The sequence below is a fragment of the Entelurus aequoreus genome, linkage group LG03 (genome assembly GCF_033978785.1).
Source record: "Entelurus aequoreus isolate RoL-2023_Sb linkage group LG03, RoL_Eaeq_v1.1, whole genome shotgun sequence".
In the NCBI taxonomy this organism is placed as follows: Eukaryota; Metazoa; Chordata; class Actinopteri; order Syngnathiformes; family Syngnathidae; genus Entelurus; species Entelurus aequoreus.
Genome location: NC_084733.1, coordinates 63,347,669 through 63,361,321, shown reverse-complemented (window position 1 = coordinate 63,361,321; position 13,653 = coordinate 63,347,669). Strand labels below are relative to the sequence as shown.

General features: G+C 43.8%; 1 protein-coding gene across 1 annotated transcript in view; it reads right to left on the bottom strand.

Moving 5' to 3' along the window:
* LOC133645936 (attractin-like) overlaps nucleotides 1-10,320 on the bottom strand; it is a 38,714-nt gene extending 28,394 nt beyond the window's left edge. The window contains exons 1-6 of the mRNA XM_062040864.1: nucleotides 10,293-10,320; nucleotides 10,136-10,249; nucleotides 9,887-10,004; nucleotides 8,911-9,024; nucleotides 8,719-8,847; nucleotides 1,860-2,056 (exon numbers count right to left, since the gene is read on the bottom strand). Of these exons, the coding sequence (XP_061896848.1) occupies nucleotides 1,860-2,056; nucleotides 8,719-8,847; nucleotides 8,911-9,024; nucleotides 9,887-10,004; nucleotides 10,136-10,249; nucleotides 10,293-10,320 (700 nt within the window). The remainder of the gene's footprint in view (nucleotides 1-1,859; nucleotides 2,057-8,718; nucleotides 8,848-8,910; nucleotides 9,025-9,886; nucleotides 10,005-10,135; nucleotides 10,250-10,292) is intronic.
* Nucleotides 10,321-13,653: the final 3,333 nt, after the last annotated feature.

Genomic DNA, 13,653 nt, shown 5'->3' with positions numbered 1-13,653 from the left:
GGTCAATGCAGAGTATATAGCTGCCTGCTGCTCCAACATATCATAAGTGGAGTTCCACCTCGTTGGGACATCATGTCTGAGCTTATGAGTAGGCAGCTTTAGCATTTCTTGCTTTGTCTTAAGCACATGAGCAGCTGTTGTGCTTTGGTGGAAGTAGGAAACCTCCTTCCTGATCTTTCCAAGGAGGCGCTCCATCCTATTGACTGAGATGTGATGCCAAATTCACTACATGCACTGTCTGTGGTCCCAGTCCTGCCTCATTCACTGCATTTATTTGATTTTTGGCTGGGATATCTTTATCTTCCATTCCTCCACTGCTTGTGTCAGTACCTGCGCAAAGGGGCGTGTCTTCTACATACCTCATTCATCACAGACTTCTGCTGTGATCAAGTGAGCGCTTATAGTTCCCCTGGACGTCCACCAGTCTGTCATGAGCGGTTCAGATGATGCTCGGGATAGTTCACCCACAACTTTTTTCTTCTCCTGCTCATAAAGATCTGGCACAATTTTATCGCTGAAGTGGGTGCGCGACGGGATGACGTAACGTGGCTCAAGCACGTTCAGCATGTGTTTAAAACCCTCGTTTTGCACAACGGAGTCTGCACCTATAAACACACCGATTAAATGGCGCGGTGCGTTGAAGCTCCTCCGTTACACCGCTTGCCATGACCACGCTGTGTGTAGACTGAACGTGCGAACACCTTTTTTTTTTGTTTCATATATCAAACCGCGGATCACGTGTGTGCCGAACCAAAGACACGCCCTCCCCTCCTCCCCACACCCAGACACACACACAAAACGCGCCTGTGACAGAGGAAGATTCAGAAGAAAGACATGCACCTGGGGATAGGTTGATTGGCAACACTAAATTGGCCCTAGTGTGTGAATGTTAGTGTGAATGTTGTCTTTCTATCTGTGTTGGCCCTGCGATGAGGTGGCGACTTGTCCAGGGTGTACCCCGCCTTCCGCCCAATTGTAGCTGAGATAGGCTCCAGCGCCCCCCGCGACCCCGAAGGGAATAAGCGGTAGAAAATGGATGGATGGATGGACACCGCAGCGCTTCTGTTTCTAACCGATACTACATAAAAAATAACGTAAAGTAACGCAGTAACGCATCATGTAGTAACGGTAACTGAGTTACTGAATATAAAAAATAACGCGTTAGATTACTAGTTACCGCCGAGTAACAAAGTAACGCGTTAGTCCCGACACTGTTTGTAGTTGGAGTTGGAGTAACTGATTGATAGACCGAGATAACTAATCACAGACTAATCCATAAATTATTGTGCCTAAATCTAGCCAAACTGTAAGCCATTCAGAAGCAACCTAAGGCCGGTCTTGGCGTCGCTATCTTTGCCACCTGGGCGACTTTCTCGCTAAATCTAGTATCTTTCAGACTCCTCTTAGCAAATTAGTTCAGAAAAGTGATTAGCAACAAATCCAGCGATTGTTTGGGATGTTTTGGAGACACGAAAGCGTGTGTCACTCTGATGTGCTGTTGTGAGCCTTTCCTCACAGGCGGCCCCCAGTCTACTGAATGTCTGCAGAGCAATGACAAAGTTCCATTCCATTCCATGATGCCAACATACTCTTCTTTGAAGCTAACATGATGCTATCATTCTCTTCTTGGAAGCTAACATGATGCCAACATTCTCTTCTTGGAAGCTAACATGTTGCCAACATTCTCTTCTTGGAAGCTAACAGGATGCTAACATTCTCTTCTTGGAAGCTAACAGGATGCTAACATTATCTTCATGGAAGCTAACAGGATGCCAACATACTCTTCTTGGAAGCTAACAGGATGCTAATGCTAATATACTCTTCCAGTACTATAAATGTAGCAAGCCAATGCGACCCACCTTGCCAGCCCACCCCGCAGACGCATGTCTTATCCCTGCAGCGTCCTCTCTCAGGGTACCCGCAGTCGTCCAGGCAATAAGGAACGTCACAGGCGTCCCCTTTCCACTTGTCCTGACAGTCACAGTAGGGCTTCCCCGTGTCGTTGGACAGGCGGCACTCTCCACTGCCGGAACAGTTGTTAGGACATGTGTTCACCCTGTGGAAGAAGAACAAGTCCCTGAAAAGCAAACTCTACATAAATAAAACATGTCTTTAATAATTGAAGTACACCTCTGCTCTTTTGGAATTTGTGGCCTGGTTGTCACTGGAACAAAAAACGCTGCAGCGGGAATTCTGACATTGCAAGGACAATATGTGTTTAGACTGAACTCTGGACTTTCACAATACACCTTTGTGTTTTGAGGCAAAACGGTGTAAATCCCTTGTTGATCTATAAAGTGTATCTGGGTCTCAGGGAGTGCTATTTGAAATATGAAAGGTCAGGTTATCGTCCTCCGCTAGGCAGCAACATAAAAACAAACGCAGGAGACAGAAGTCAATGATTGACAGCATGGCTGTACACTTTGTTCAATGTTTGCTTTCAAAACAAGGTCCACAAACCTCTCCTAAGCACCAATGCCAACACGCTCTTCTGCAGTCTGATGGGCTCAGAGACGCCACTTTTATCCAACCAACGTTGGTCCCCTTTGTGCATGTATACTGTAACTGTCACCACATACTACAACGTAACAAGAAGTTACGTTGTCGTGCGTCGGTTGAGGTGGGCGGGGTTGGGGGGGCGGGATTTGGTGGTAGCGGGGGTGTATAATGTAGCCCGGAAGAGTTAGGGATGCATGGGATTCTGGGTATTTGTTCTGTTGTGTTTATGTTGTGTTACGGTGCGGATGCTCTCCCGAAATGTGTTTGTCATTCTTGTTTGGTGTGGGTTCACAGAGTTGCACATATTAGTAAGAGTGTTAAAGTTGTTTATACGGCCACCCTCAGTGTGACCTGTATGGCTGTTGACCAAGTATGCCTTGCAGTCACCTATGTGTGTTTGCAGTGGCCGCATACAACATGTGACTGGGCCGGCACGCAGATAGTGTGGTAAAAAAGCGGACGCGACAACAGGTTGTAGAGGACGCTAATAAAGGCAGTGCCATCACGGTACGCCCTCAAATATTGTTGTCCGGGTGAAAATCTGAGAATATTTGCCCCGGGAGATTACTGAAATCCGGAAGTCTCCCGGAAAAATCGGGAGGGTCGGTAAGTATGCAGTTGAGCCGCATCAGAGTGGTCAAAGAGCCGCATGCGGCTCCGGACCCGCGGGTTGCCGACCACTGTGCTAGGTCTTAGGGCTGAAAACCCTATCACGATATAAGTGTTTTCCATAATTATGGATATTTTTTATGACCTGTGAAAAATACACTCTGATTATAATCGCCTCAGCTACCAAGGCAGAAAGGAAAGGAAAACAATGTTAATACAACTCAAAAATATTGATCAACTCTAAGGTACAAAATTAAGAATATGTAAGAAATGCTTAATAAAGTGTAACAAAATAATGTGGAAATGAAAACATAGAGAAACCTGAAAATATATATTTTTTGCAGGTTTACTGCCAGGAAGTCATGTGGTCTGTGTAACATTTAATTTGGTCCCTTATTCATATTCAAGTATGGGAATACATTTATGATAAGCAGTAATTGTTATTAAAATATTCTTGGACCAAATTATTATTTTAAAATAGCACGTTTGTTATTCATTTTAGTCATGCACTTTAGTTCCTACCTGTTTCCGTACATCCAAATAGGGAACGGACGAGGACTAAAAAGGAGTAAAATAAATGTTCAACTGCCATACTGTCGAGGTGACGTTTCCTGTTTTATTGAAAAATTATTTTTACTTTCTCTTCTCACTCCATGCAGACAATCAACAGCAAGACGGCGCAACCAAACTTGATTGTTGACACCCATACGTGATTGGCTCTTTAGCGTGTCCCTCCCATTGCTCACTGATCACTTCCTGTTTTGAGTACCTTTGTTCATGCGACCAACCTTGCTTCATAACTTCCGGTTTCTTCCGACCAAAAAAAATGGTAGATTCATCAATCGGTTAATCCAGGGCATTTTTTTATCTAATAGATTGTGTGTATATGGCGAAACATATTGATATCGTTTTATCGGCCCGGCCCTACTAAATTAGTAGAGACCTTTCACATTTGATCCGATACAGAATCAACTCCCGGTACCTGGGATCGCTCACATTGAACCCCGTAAAATCATTGCCCTCGTGTAACCAGGGTCTGTCTGGGTGGACGCGGCACCGAAGACCCAGGAGGATGTCACGTATACGGCTGCTACCCTGAGAATGTCTCCTGTGTTTTAATAATAAATTGAGTAATCCAAATATTTTGTAAAATTTGACGTATGCTGGCATTTTTAAATGTCAAAGATTTCAAACAAATCCATCCATCCATTTTTTACCGCACGTATCCCTCTCACATTAAACTGTAATCTGGCTGTAAGCAGGCTATTGTATAAACACATTTTGTTGTAAATCACACAAATTATATCAGGGTAACAGTCACCCACCTCTTCTAAACTTGTACTTATCATTGTAGCAACTGGATTTGGATTTGAACGTATGTCCATTTTTAGTAGGAAATCCACCTAACATTAGTTACACGAGGCCCCTGGTGTTCCACTCGCTAGTTCTTTAGCCAACAGAATTTACTTTTTCCAACCACGGGAACGAAAAAAGTGAGTCAGAAGGACGTTGAATCCAACAACAAAAGCATCGAAAACCATGACGAGGTGTGTTGGTCTGGCGAAACGGTCCAGGGTTAGCACGTGTACAATAATACACATCGTACTGAATGAGTCCAATTACAATCACTTTTAAACAGAGGACACTTACATCCAAGCTGCTGATGGTGTGTTTGACAGAAATGCAGCTGGAAGGAGATAAGGATGTACTTTATTATTACATTTCTTTTTACTAGGATGTTTTTTGGGGGCAGAGAAACAGAAAAATGGAAATGTAATTTATTTAATTGTGATGCAAGCTCCATATCAACTCAACTGGTGGGCAAAGGTAACATGTATGCAGTCCTTTCAGTTTGATGTCGTAGTCAGGATGTAGTCTATATAGTCTTTTGTTGGGCCCTACATAATGTTTATACTCTAAGTATTATGCTTATCACACATTAGCTGTTTGATAGAAACATGCATCTTTGTAATATTTTTGATTGCAACATTTGGAGGCGTTGAAATTGCCAATGCTAATCAGTACCATAATGGGTATGGCATATCCAATGCAAATTAGCATTGGACAGCTTGAATAGTGGAGTGCTTTCTATCAGACATGCTAGCTTGGTTAGCATAGACCAGGGGTTCTTAAACTTTTCCACTCAAATATTATCACAAAAAAATGTATACACCATTATGTTGTTCAAATATAAATCAACTAAATGTTTCCTAACTAAACTGTCAATACAATTAAAGTTTCAATGAAAATACAGCTTCACCCCTTTAGTCATTATTTTTGCGCGTAAGAAACTTCTCTATGACTTTAGCTCCAGACTGGAAAAGACTGGAACTTAAGGGGAAAAAATAAACCAGTGAAATGATCTGTACATGCAGCCAGAACCATTATTAATTAAGATTTGTTTATCTAGACATTAGCAGGACTCTTCAGATAGACACAATTATTTTATTCTGAAAACAAGCATTTTATAATCTGCAATTCTTCAATTGAGCATCTTTGGGATGTTGCAGAATCTTTAAACAAGAAGTGGGGGGAAAAGCTAAATATCTTATTTGAATAGTTATTTTCTCAATTTGAATATGTTTGAACTAGAATATAATACAATTATTTATGTTAAAATTGAGATGATGATGTAAAGTCAATAAATAGCTCTTAAAACTAGGGACATTTCTAGAAATACAGTTTTAAATCTTAGCAAGTGGCAAAACATTTGCACTGTACTGCCACAAATGGTGTAAAAGTGTATTACAACAGACCACAGCTGAGAAACAGATGTTTTGGCGGCCCCTGCCCTATGGTTAAGAACCCCTGGCATAGACTACTGCAGCATTACATAGAACCAATCCACACAAAAAACACACGCTTGTTTACCCGCCAAGTGCTAGAGTCGGTTCCCCATCTTTGCTCAAATTCGCCCCATCTTATGACGTCTATCTTGTCACATGGTAAATGTTCCTCGGATGATGCATGTGTGAATCCGCCATTTTTATTTCTCTAGAGTTTGTAGTCCAAACAAATATATGTCCAAGGTGCGACACAATGGATGCTCCGTGACTGGTTGAAGAGAAAGCCAACAAACACACCTTTGAGATGCTTTCATAGAAAGGCGCGGTTTTTGTTTCTTCCTTTTGGCTTTCCTCTCGCTCCCCGTTACACAGGTTAGCAAAACTTTCCCTTTCAAGTTGATTGGTGGTGGTGTTGCCAGTGTATGTTAGCAATTAGCCGCAGTTAGCCGTTAAGAGCTGACGTCACGTTAAAGAAAAGATACAAAAATGCCAATTTTTACATGAACTCACATAAATAATGGTATCTGAAAAGTGTTATTTTCTCTTAAGGAACAGAAAAAAAGTCACCATGAAACCTTCAAATATTGTAGTGGCTGTGATGACAATGTCAATTATGATTATAACATCCATCCATCCATACATTTTCTACCGCTTGTCCCGTTCGGGATTGCGGGGGGTGCTGGAGCCTATCCCAGCTGCATTTGGGCGGAAGGCGGGGTACACCCTGGACAAGTCGCCACCTCATCACAGGGCCAACACAGATAGACAGACAACATTCACACTCACATTCACACACTAGGGATCATTTGATTTTTTGTTTTTTTCATGTTTTTAATCACTGTTATGTTGGAATTCTTATTCATATTGATACATTCATTTTTGTTTGGCTCCCTTGGATCAATTGGTGTTCATTGCTATTCAGAGTGTTGCTGGGCTGAAATTGGAATTGGATGATGTGTTATTTTGTTGGACTGATTATAATAAAACAATATTGTTCAAATGTTTGCCATATCTTTGATAATCTGAAACTTATCACAAATTCCCTTTTCTTTTCACACTTTTTCTTAGTTTATTTTGAACTCTTTTTCATTATTGAACCTTTTGTCGTGTTAATTGTTACATCGTTTTTTTGCCTTATTTCTTGTTAACAAAATTAATCTATTGAATTGTTTTCATCTCTATCGTATGGAAAACGGTATTGACAAGTATTGAATATTTGAGTATGTGTATGGATGTCAGTATTGTGACAACCCTAGTACAAGTATACAAGCTCAATTAGCTCGTAACTCAAAACACTCGTATCTCAAGTTAAGGTCTCCCATGGACATAATCCTATTCAATTAGTGCTTAGCCCGCAAAGCATCACAATTTTACCATGTCAAATGCCTTCTAAAAACAAAAAACACATTTTTAGAAGAAACAAAAAACAACACAATGGAACGTATTACCAACAACTACCATAGAATCCATCCATCTTCTTTCGCTTATTCGATGTGGGGTCGCGGGGGCAGCAGACTAAGCAGACAAGTCCAAACTTCCCTCTCTCCAGCCACTTACCGAGGATGTTGTCCTTTCGGTCACAACCCAAAGCTCATGACTATATGCCAGGATAGGAACCTTTTAATAGTTACCGTATTTTCCGCACCATAAGCCGCACCTAAAAACCACAAATTTTCTCAAAAGCTGACAGTGCGGCTAATAACCCGGTGCGCTTTATATATGGATTAATATTAATATTTATTTTCATAAAGTTTAGGTCTCGCAACTACGGTAAACAGCCGCCATCTTTTTTCCCCGTAGAAGAGGAAGCGCTTCTTCTTCTACGGTAAGCAACCGCCCCCATAGAAGAGGAAGCGCTTCTTCTTCTACTGTAAGCAACCGCCAAGGTGAGCACCCGCCCCCGTAGAAGAAGAAGCGCGCGGATATTACGTTTAATTTCATTTGTGTGTTTCTGTAAAGACCACAAAATGGCTCCTACTAAGAGACACGCGTACAAGGTTCCACTGACTTTTGATATTCCTGTGAACCGCACTGTGGATACAACGGGAGCACGTACGGTGAATATCCGTTAGCTTGCCATGCTAACGGCCAGATGTGGGGTCGCGGGGGCAGCAGACTAAGCAGAAAAGCCCAAACTTCCCTCTCTCCAGCCACTTACCGAGGATGTTGTCCTTTCGGTCACAACCCAAAGCTCATGACTATATGCCAGGATAGGAACCTTTTAATAGTTAATGTCAATAATAATGTACAGTGTTTCCCTTGGAGAGCGGATTTCTATGGTATCTCCTTTGAGCTGAAACATCTTGATATTTTCATACATACATGTCCGCCATTGAAATATTATTTTAATGCCCTTGGCTAGTGGTATTTATTCATTCTGCTTCAGTATGGTGCAGACTACACTCCAACTGCTTCTTCCTTCACACTCACGTTCTCCGTTCTAATGGCTGGAAAACAAACGTATGTCCGTCTCTAGCTATTGAGAGCTAACGCTAGCGAGTAAGAAAGGATGTTTTGGGCGGATCCAACTTAACTAACTCACAATCTTTGCTCACGACTCAGCCCAGAGAAAACTGGCATCTCTAATGTTCATAGCATGATTAAATTAAAGATTAAAGTACCAATGATTGTCACACACACACTAGATGTGGTGAAATTTGTCCTCTGCATTTGTCCCATCCCCTTGGGGAGCAGTGGGCAGCAGCGGCGCCGCGCCCGGGAATCATTTTGGTGATTTAACCCCCAACTCCAACCCTTTGTTGCTGAGTCCCAAGCAGGGAGGTTATGGGTCCCATTTTTATAGTCTTTGGTATGACTCGAATACCTGTATGAGATGTTGAATCCAGTCAGGTTGTAGGCGGCGTCGGTAAAAAAGTGCAGCAAAGCGTATCCGGACTGCGACACCACTTCGGGTACCGTTTCGTTCCCGTAGCTCTCAGCAATGATCAGACCGCTGCGACAAAAACTTACTGTTAGCATGTTGTTTTTAAATGACGCACACCAATGGAGGAAGTACCGGAGGGCAGCCAGCAGCGGGGCATATATGGAGTCTCCGTCATAGACGTAGAGGTGGTCCCAGCTGCACTCTGTGGCAAAGTGATTGAAGCGCAGGCGAAGGATGGAATTTGGCCTGGAAGACACAGACGACTAATAGTTAGCTTGATGACATTAGCTTACGTTAACATGAACTACAAACCTTACTATTAAAGTTCTAAGGTTAATTTATCAAAGGAGATAAAAGCAGAAGGGAAATAGATCTGGGATATCAACTGTTTGCTAGCTGTAAGTTAGCTAACATAATATGTTAAGTTTGTGTTCACGTGCTAGCATCCTGTTAGTGTGAAGTGAAGTGAATTATATTTATATAGCGCTTTTCTCTAGTGACTCAAAGCGCTTTACATTGTGAAACCCAATATCTAAGTTACATTTTAAACCAGTGAGGGTGGCACTGGGAAAGGTGGGTAAAGTATCTTGCCCAAAGACACAACAACAATGACTAGGTTGGCAGAAGCAGGGATCGAACCTGGAACCCTCAAGTTGCTGGCACGGCTACTCTACCAACTGAGCTATACCGCCCCAGTTAGGTCCAATTCTCTAACTTTGTGGCAAAGAAGAACAGCTTCTGTTTAAAAAAAAAAAGTCCCTGTTTTTCATATATTTACTTAGAGGCAGAAATTTGTCACAATTTAGGATTAAGCACTTCCGGTCCGTCTATGCTCGTACACAAATTGCAATGGCAGTGTGGCGTAACTGTAGGTGTGGCATAACTCAGAATTGTTTAGCAACTTTTGTTTGTTGCTGTATTTAGCAAGTAGATATTAAAAGTGACCCTATTTAACCCATCTATGGGTTAAATAGAACCCCCCCCCCTCCACCCCCTCCACCCCTTCCACTGCCTTGTGGGTATTCTCTGGAATGGAAAAGGCTAAGGGAGCAAACCCCAACAGAAAACCCGGCCTGGACTCCGTTAGGTAGTTCAGTGTGTGAAGCACTGTTCTGGCATGTCCTGCAGCCGAACTGACGCCAAATGTATTGGTTTTCCAAGGTTGCTGACAACGTCAGCAACTTTGCCCAGGCCTCTTGTGCCCTGGAGAGGAAACTCCAGCTTCACTGTGCAGTGAAGGCACAACACGGGAGGTCAGCAGTTACCGGTTATAAGCCCTTTCTCGTTTGGCGTAGGGATGGGCGCCAGGGGCTACCTCCGTCGGTGGGAGAGATGTTTCATCTTACTGGACAGCTACCGCCCGCCTCAAGCTGGGCAGCCCCCAGCCAATTAGGTGCTGTTCCGCCACAGCCTGTCTGCTTCATTGGGTGCATGAAGCTAAGGGACTCTTCCTGACAAGTGGGCTGTAAACCTTGCACCAAGCAAAACAAATAAAACAAAGACTGCAGCACTACGTCTGGGATGCTGGAACGTCAGAACCATGACCCCCGGACTAACTGACAACCTGCTCGATATAAGCGACGCCCGCAAGACTGCAGTCATTAACAACAAACTCCTGAAGCGACGAATAGACATCTCTACCCTTCAGGAAACCCGACTCCTCTCATCAGGCTCATTGAGAGAAAGAGATTACACCTTCTTCTGGCAGGGGAAGCCTCCGGGTGAAACCAGAGAATACGGAGTTGGCTTTGCAATCAAGAACACTCTACTAGGAGCAATAGTACTACTTACAGGTGGATCAGAGAGAATTTTAACCCTCTGCCTTAACACCACCATGGGACCTGTCCACCTGGTGAGTGTGTATGCACCAACACTTAGCTCCTCCCACGAAATAAAGGACAAATTCTATGATGAGCTTGAGGCGACTGTGAGAAACATCCCCAAACAAGATCAGCTCTACTTGCTTGGTGACTTTAACGCAAGAGTTGGCTCAGATCATAACTCCTGGCTAGGGTTGGGTATCGTTTAAATTCGAACGATTCAGATTCCGATTCCGATTCTTTGTTTCGATTCCGATTCCTGGCGATTCTCGATTCTGATTCTTTTAAGAGGCAGGGTCGAAAAAAAGTTTTGGATATTTTAAATGAGCTAGCTAACCTACAGTCTTTCTGAATGAAATAGTCTGACATTCTCCATCAATTTTAATTCTATTAACTTTTTATGAACTTTACTATACATTCCTCACAGGGCTGTTTTCAACTTGAATATAAATATCAAATCTATGAACTTGAATATAAATATTATACATTATGAATACATTTTCCCAGGGGTACACTTTCCTCAAGAGAGCTTTATTTTTGAAAACCTCATGAAAACACATTTACACACAAGTGTATGATGCTGCAGGAAACCTCATGAAAACACATTTACACACAAGTGTATGATGCTGCAGGAAACCTCATGAAAACACATTTACACACAAGTGTATGATGCTGCAGAAAACCTCATGAAAACACATTTACACACACAAGTGTATGATGCTGCAGGTACTTAAAAATGTTACCGTGCTCCCACTGATGGGCAAACCTGGTGCAGAAAAGCAAATAAACAATAAGAAACAACTTGCAAAACCCAGTCCAGATTAGCAGCAGGTACAGTATAAAATCAGAGACAGTTTTTGTTTAGGAAAATGACCATATCTGCCTTCTCAGGCAGGATGCGTGAGCGTTCTGGACAGATAGTGTCTCCTGCTGTGGAAAATACACGTTCGCTGGGTGTGGAAGAAGCTTGAACGCATAAATAGGAGAAAGCTAGATCTGACAGCAAAGGATAAGTCTTTTGTTGGTTCCACCGGACCACCACCATGCAGCAGAGTCGTCAGACATAAGTATCGGTGGAACGTCCTGGTACATCTGCAGCTCTCTCTCCACTCGTTTCTTGATGGACATGGAGCTCTGTTATTTTGCGGTTATTTCATTTTTTTTTGTAAAGTAAAGCCACACTTTCGACCGCCGACGCCCGCTGTCCATGCTTGAGCTTGACTGACTCGCTCGGCTATGCTAACACTTCCGGCGGTGGGCGCTTCTTCGTTGGTGTTCAGCGGCTTCTTCTTCCGGTTCGGCGGACATATTTTTTTCCGGTCGGCGGACTGGTATCGAAAATATGAATCGAAATTTTAACTTTTGAACGATTCCGGGAGAATCGGAAAGTTAGTCCCGGTTCCAATCGATACTTGATACTCAATACCCAACCCTACTCCTGGCCATCTTGCTTGGGTTACCATGGCATTGGTAGAATGAACGAGAATGGGCAGCGTCTCCTTGAGTTCTGCACATTTCACAATCTCTGCATCACTAACTCATACTTTCAGTCCAAACCCCGCCACAAAGTCTCCTGGAGACACCCAAGATCTGGCCACTGGCACCAGTTGGACCTGATCATAACACGGCGCTCTGACCTCAGAAGTGTCCTCCAAACCCGTACCTTTCACAGTGCAGACTGTGACACCGATCACTCCCTCGTCTGCTGTAAAGTCAAACTGCAGACAAAAATTATCTACAGAGCCAAACCTAAAGGACCCCCCCGTGTGGATTGCAGCAAAGCAGCCGATCCAACTAAAACTGTTTCCTTCAACCGTGCCTTAGAGGAATCCCTCCACCAACTACCCCAGTGCAGCTCTGCCCAGCAGTACTGGGAAGGCTTACGAGACACCATCCACACCACGGCCCTAACGGTTTTTGGCAAAAGATTGCGAAGGTCCAATGACTGGTTCGAAGCCAACGCATCTGTATTGGCACCGATACTGGAAGAAAAGCGTATCGCCCTTACCAACTACAAATGCACGTCGAGTGACAATACCCTACATGCTCTCAGGGCATCAAGGAAGAAACTGCAGAATGCCTCCCGTCGCTGTGCTAACAGCTATTGGCTACAGCTTTGCAGCAACATCCCATCAGCCGCTGACTCCGGTAACATCAAAGGCATGTACGACGGCATCAAAAAGGCGCTTGGACCATTACACCACACAACTGCTCCGCTGAAATCGGCACTGGGAGAAATCATCACTGACCGCTCTAAACAACTCGACCGCTGGGTAGAACACTACTCCGAACTCTACGCCAGCGACAACACTGTCTCCGATGCAGCCCTCCGCCATGTTGAGTGTCAACCTGTAATGGAAGAACTGGACATGGAACCAACAACTGAGGAGCTAAGCAAAGCGATTGACAGCCTAGCATGCAGTAAATCACCTGGCAGTGACGGAATCGCAGCTGAAATCCTCAAGTGTGGAAAGCCTGCTCTCCTCGACCAACTTCACAAGCTCCTCTGTCTCTGCTGGAGTGAAGGTGCTGTCCCACAGGACATGAGGGATGCTACCATCATAACCCTGTACAAGAATAAGGGAGACAGGAGTGATTGTAACAACCACCGTGGTATCTCTCTACTCAGCACTACCGGCAAACTCTTTGCCAGAGTTGCATTGAATAGACTCCAGGTTCTCGCTGAGAAAATATACCCAGAATCTCAGGCAGGGTTCAGAGCAGGAAGGTCTACTACTGACATGATTTTCTCTCTGAGACAGCTGCAGGAGAAGTGTAGAGAGCAGAGAAAACCACTCTACATGGCATTTATTGACCTTACGAAAGCTTTCGACCTTGTGAGCAGGAGTGGCCTCTTTCAGCTGGTTGAACGAATAGGCTGTCCCCCCAAACTCCTTTGCATCCTCCAGTCCTTCCACACCGACATGTATGGCACCATCCAGTTCGATGGGTCCACATCAGACCCCTTCAAAATCTGCTGTGGTGTCAAGCAGGGATGTGTGCTGGCGCCCACCCTGTTTGGGATCTTCTTTTCCCTCCTCCTGCCCCAAGCATT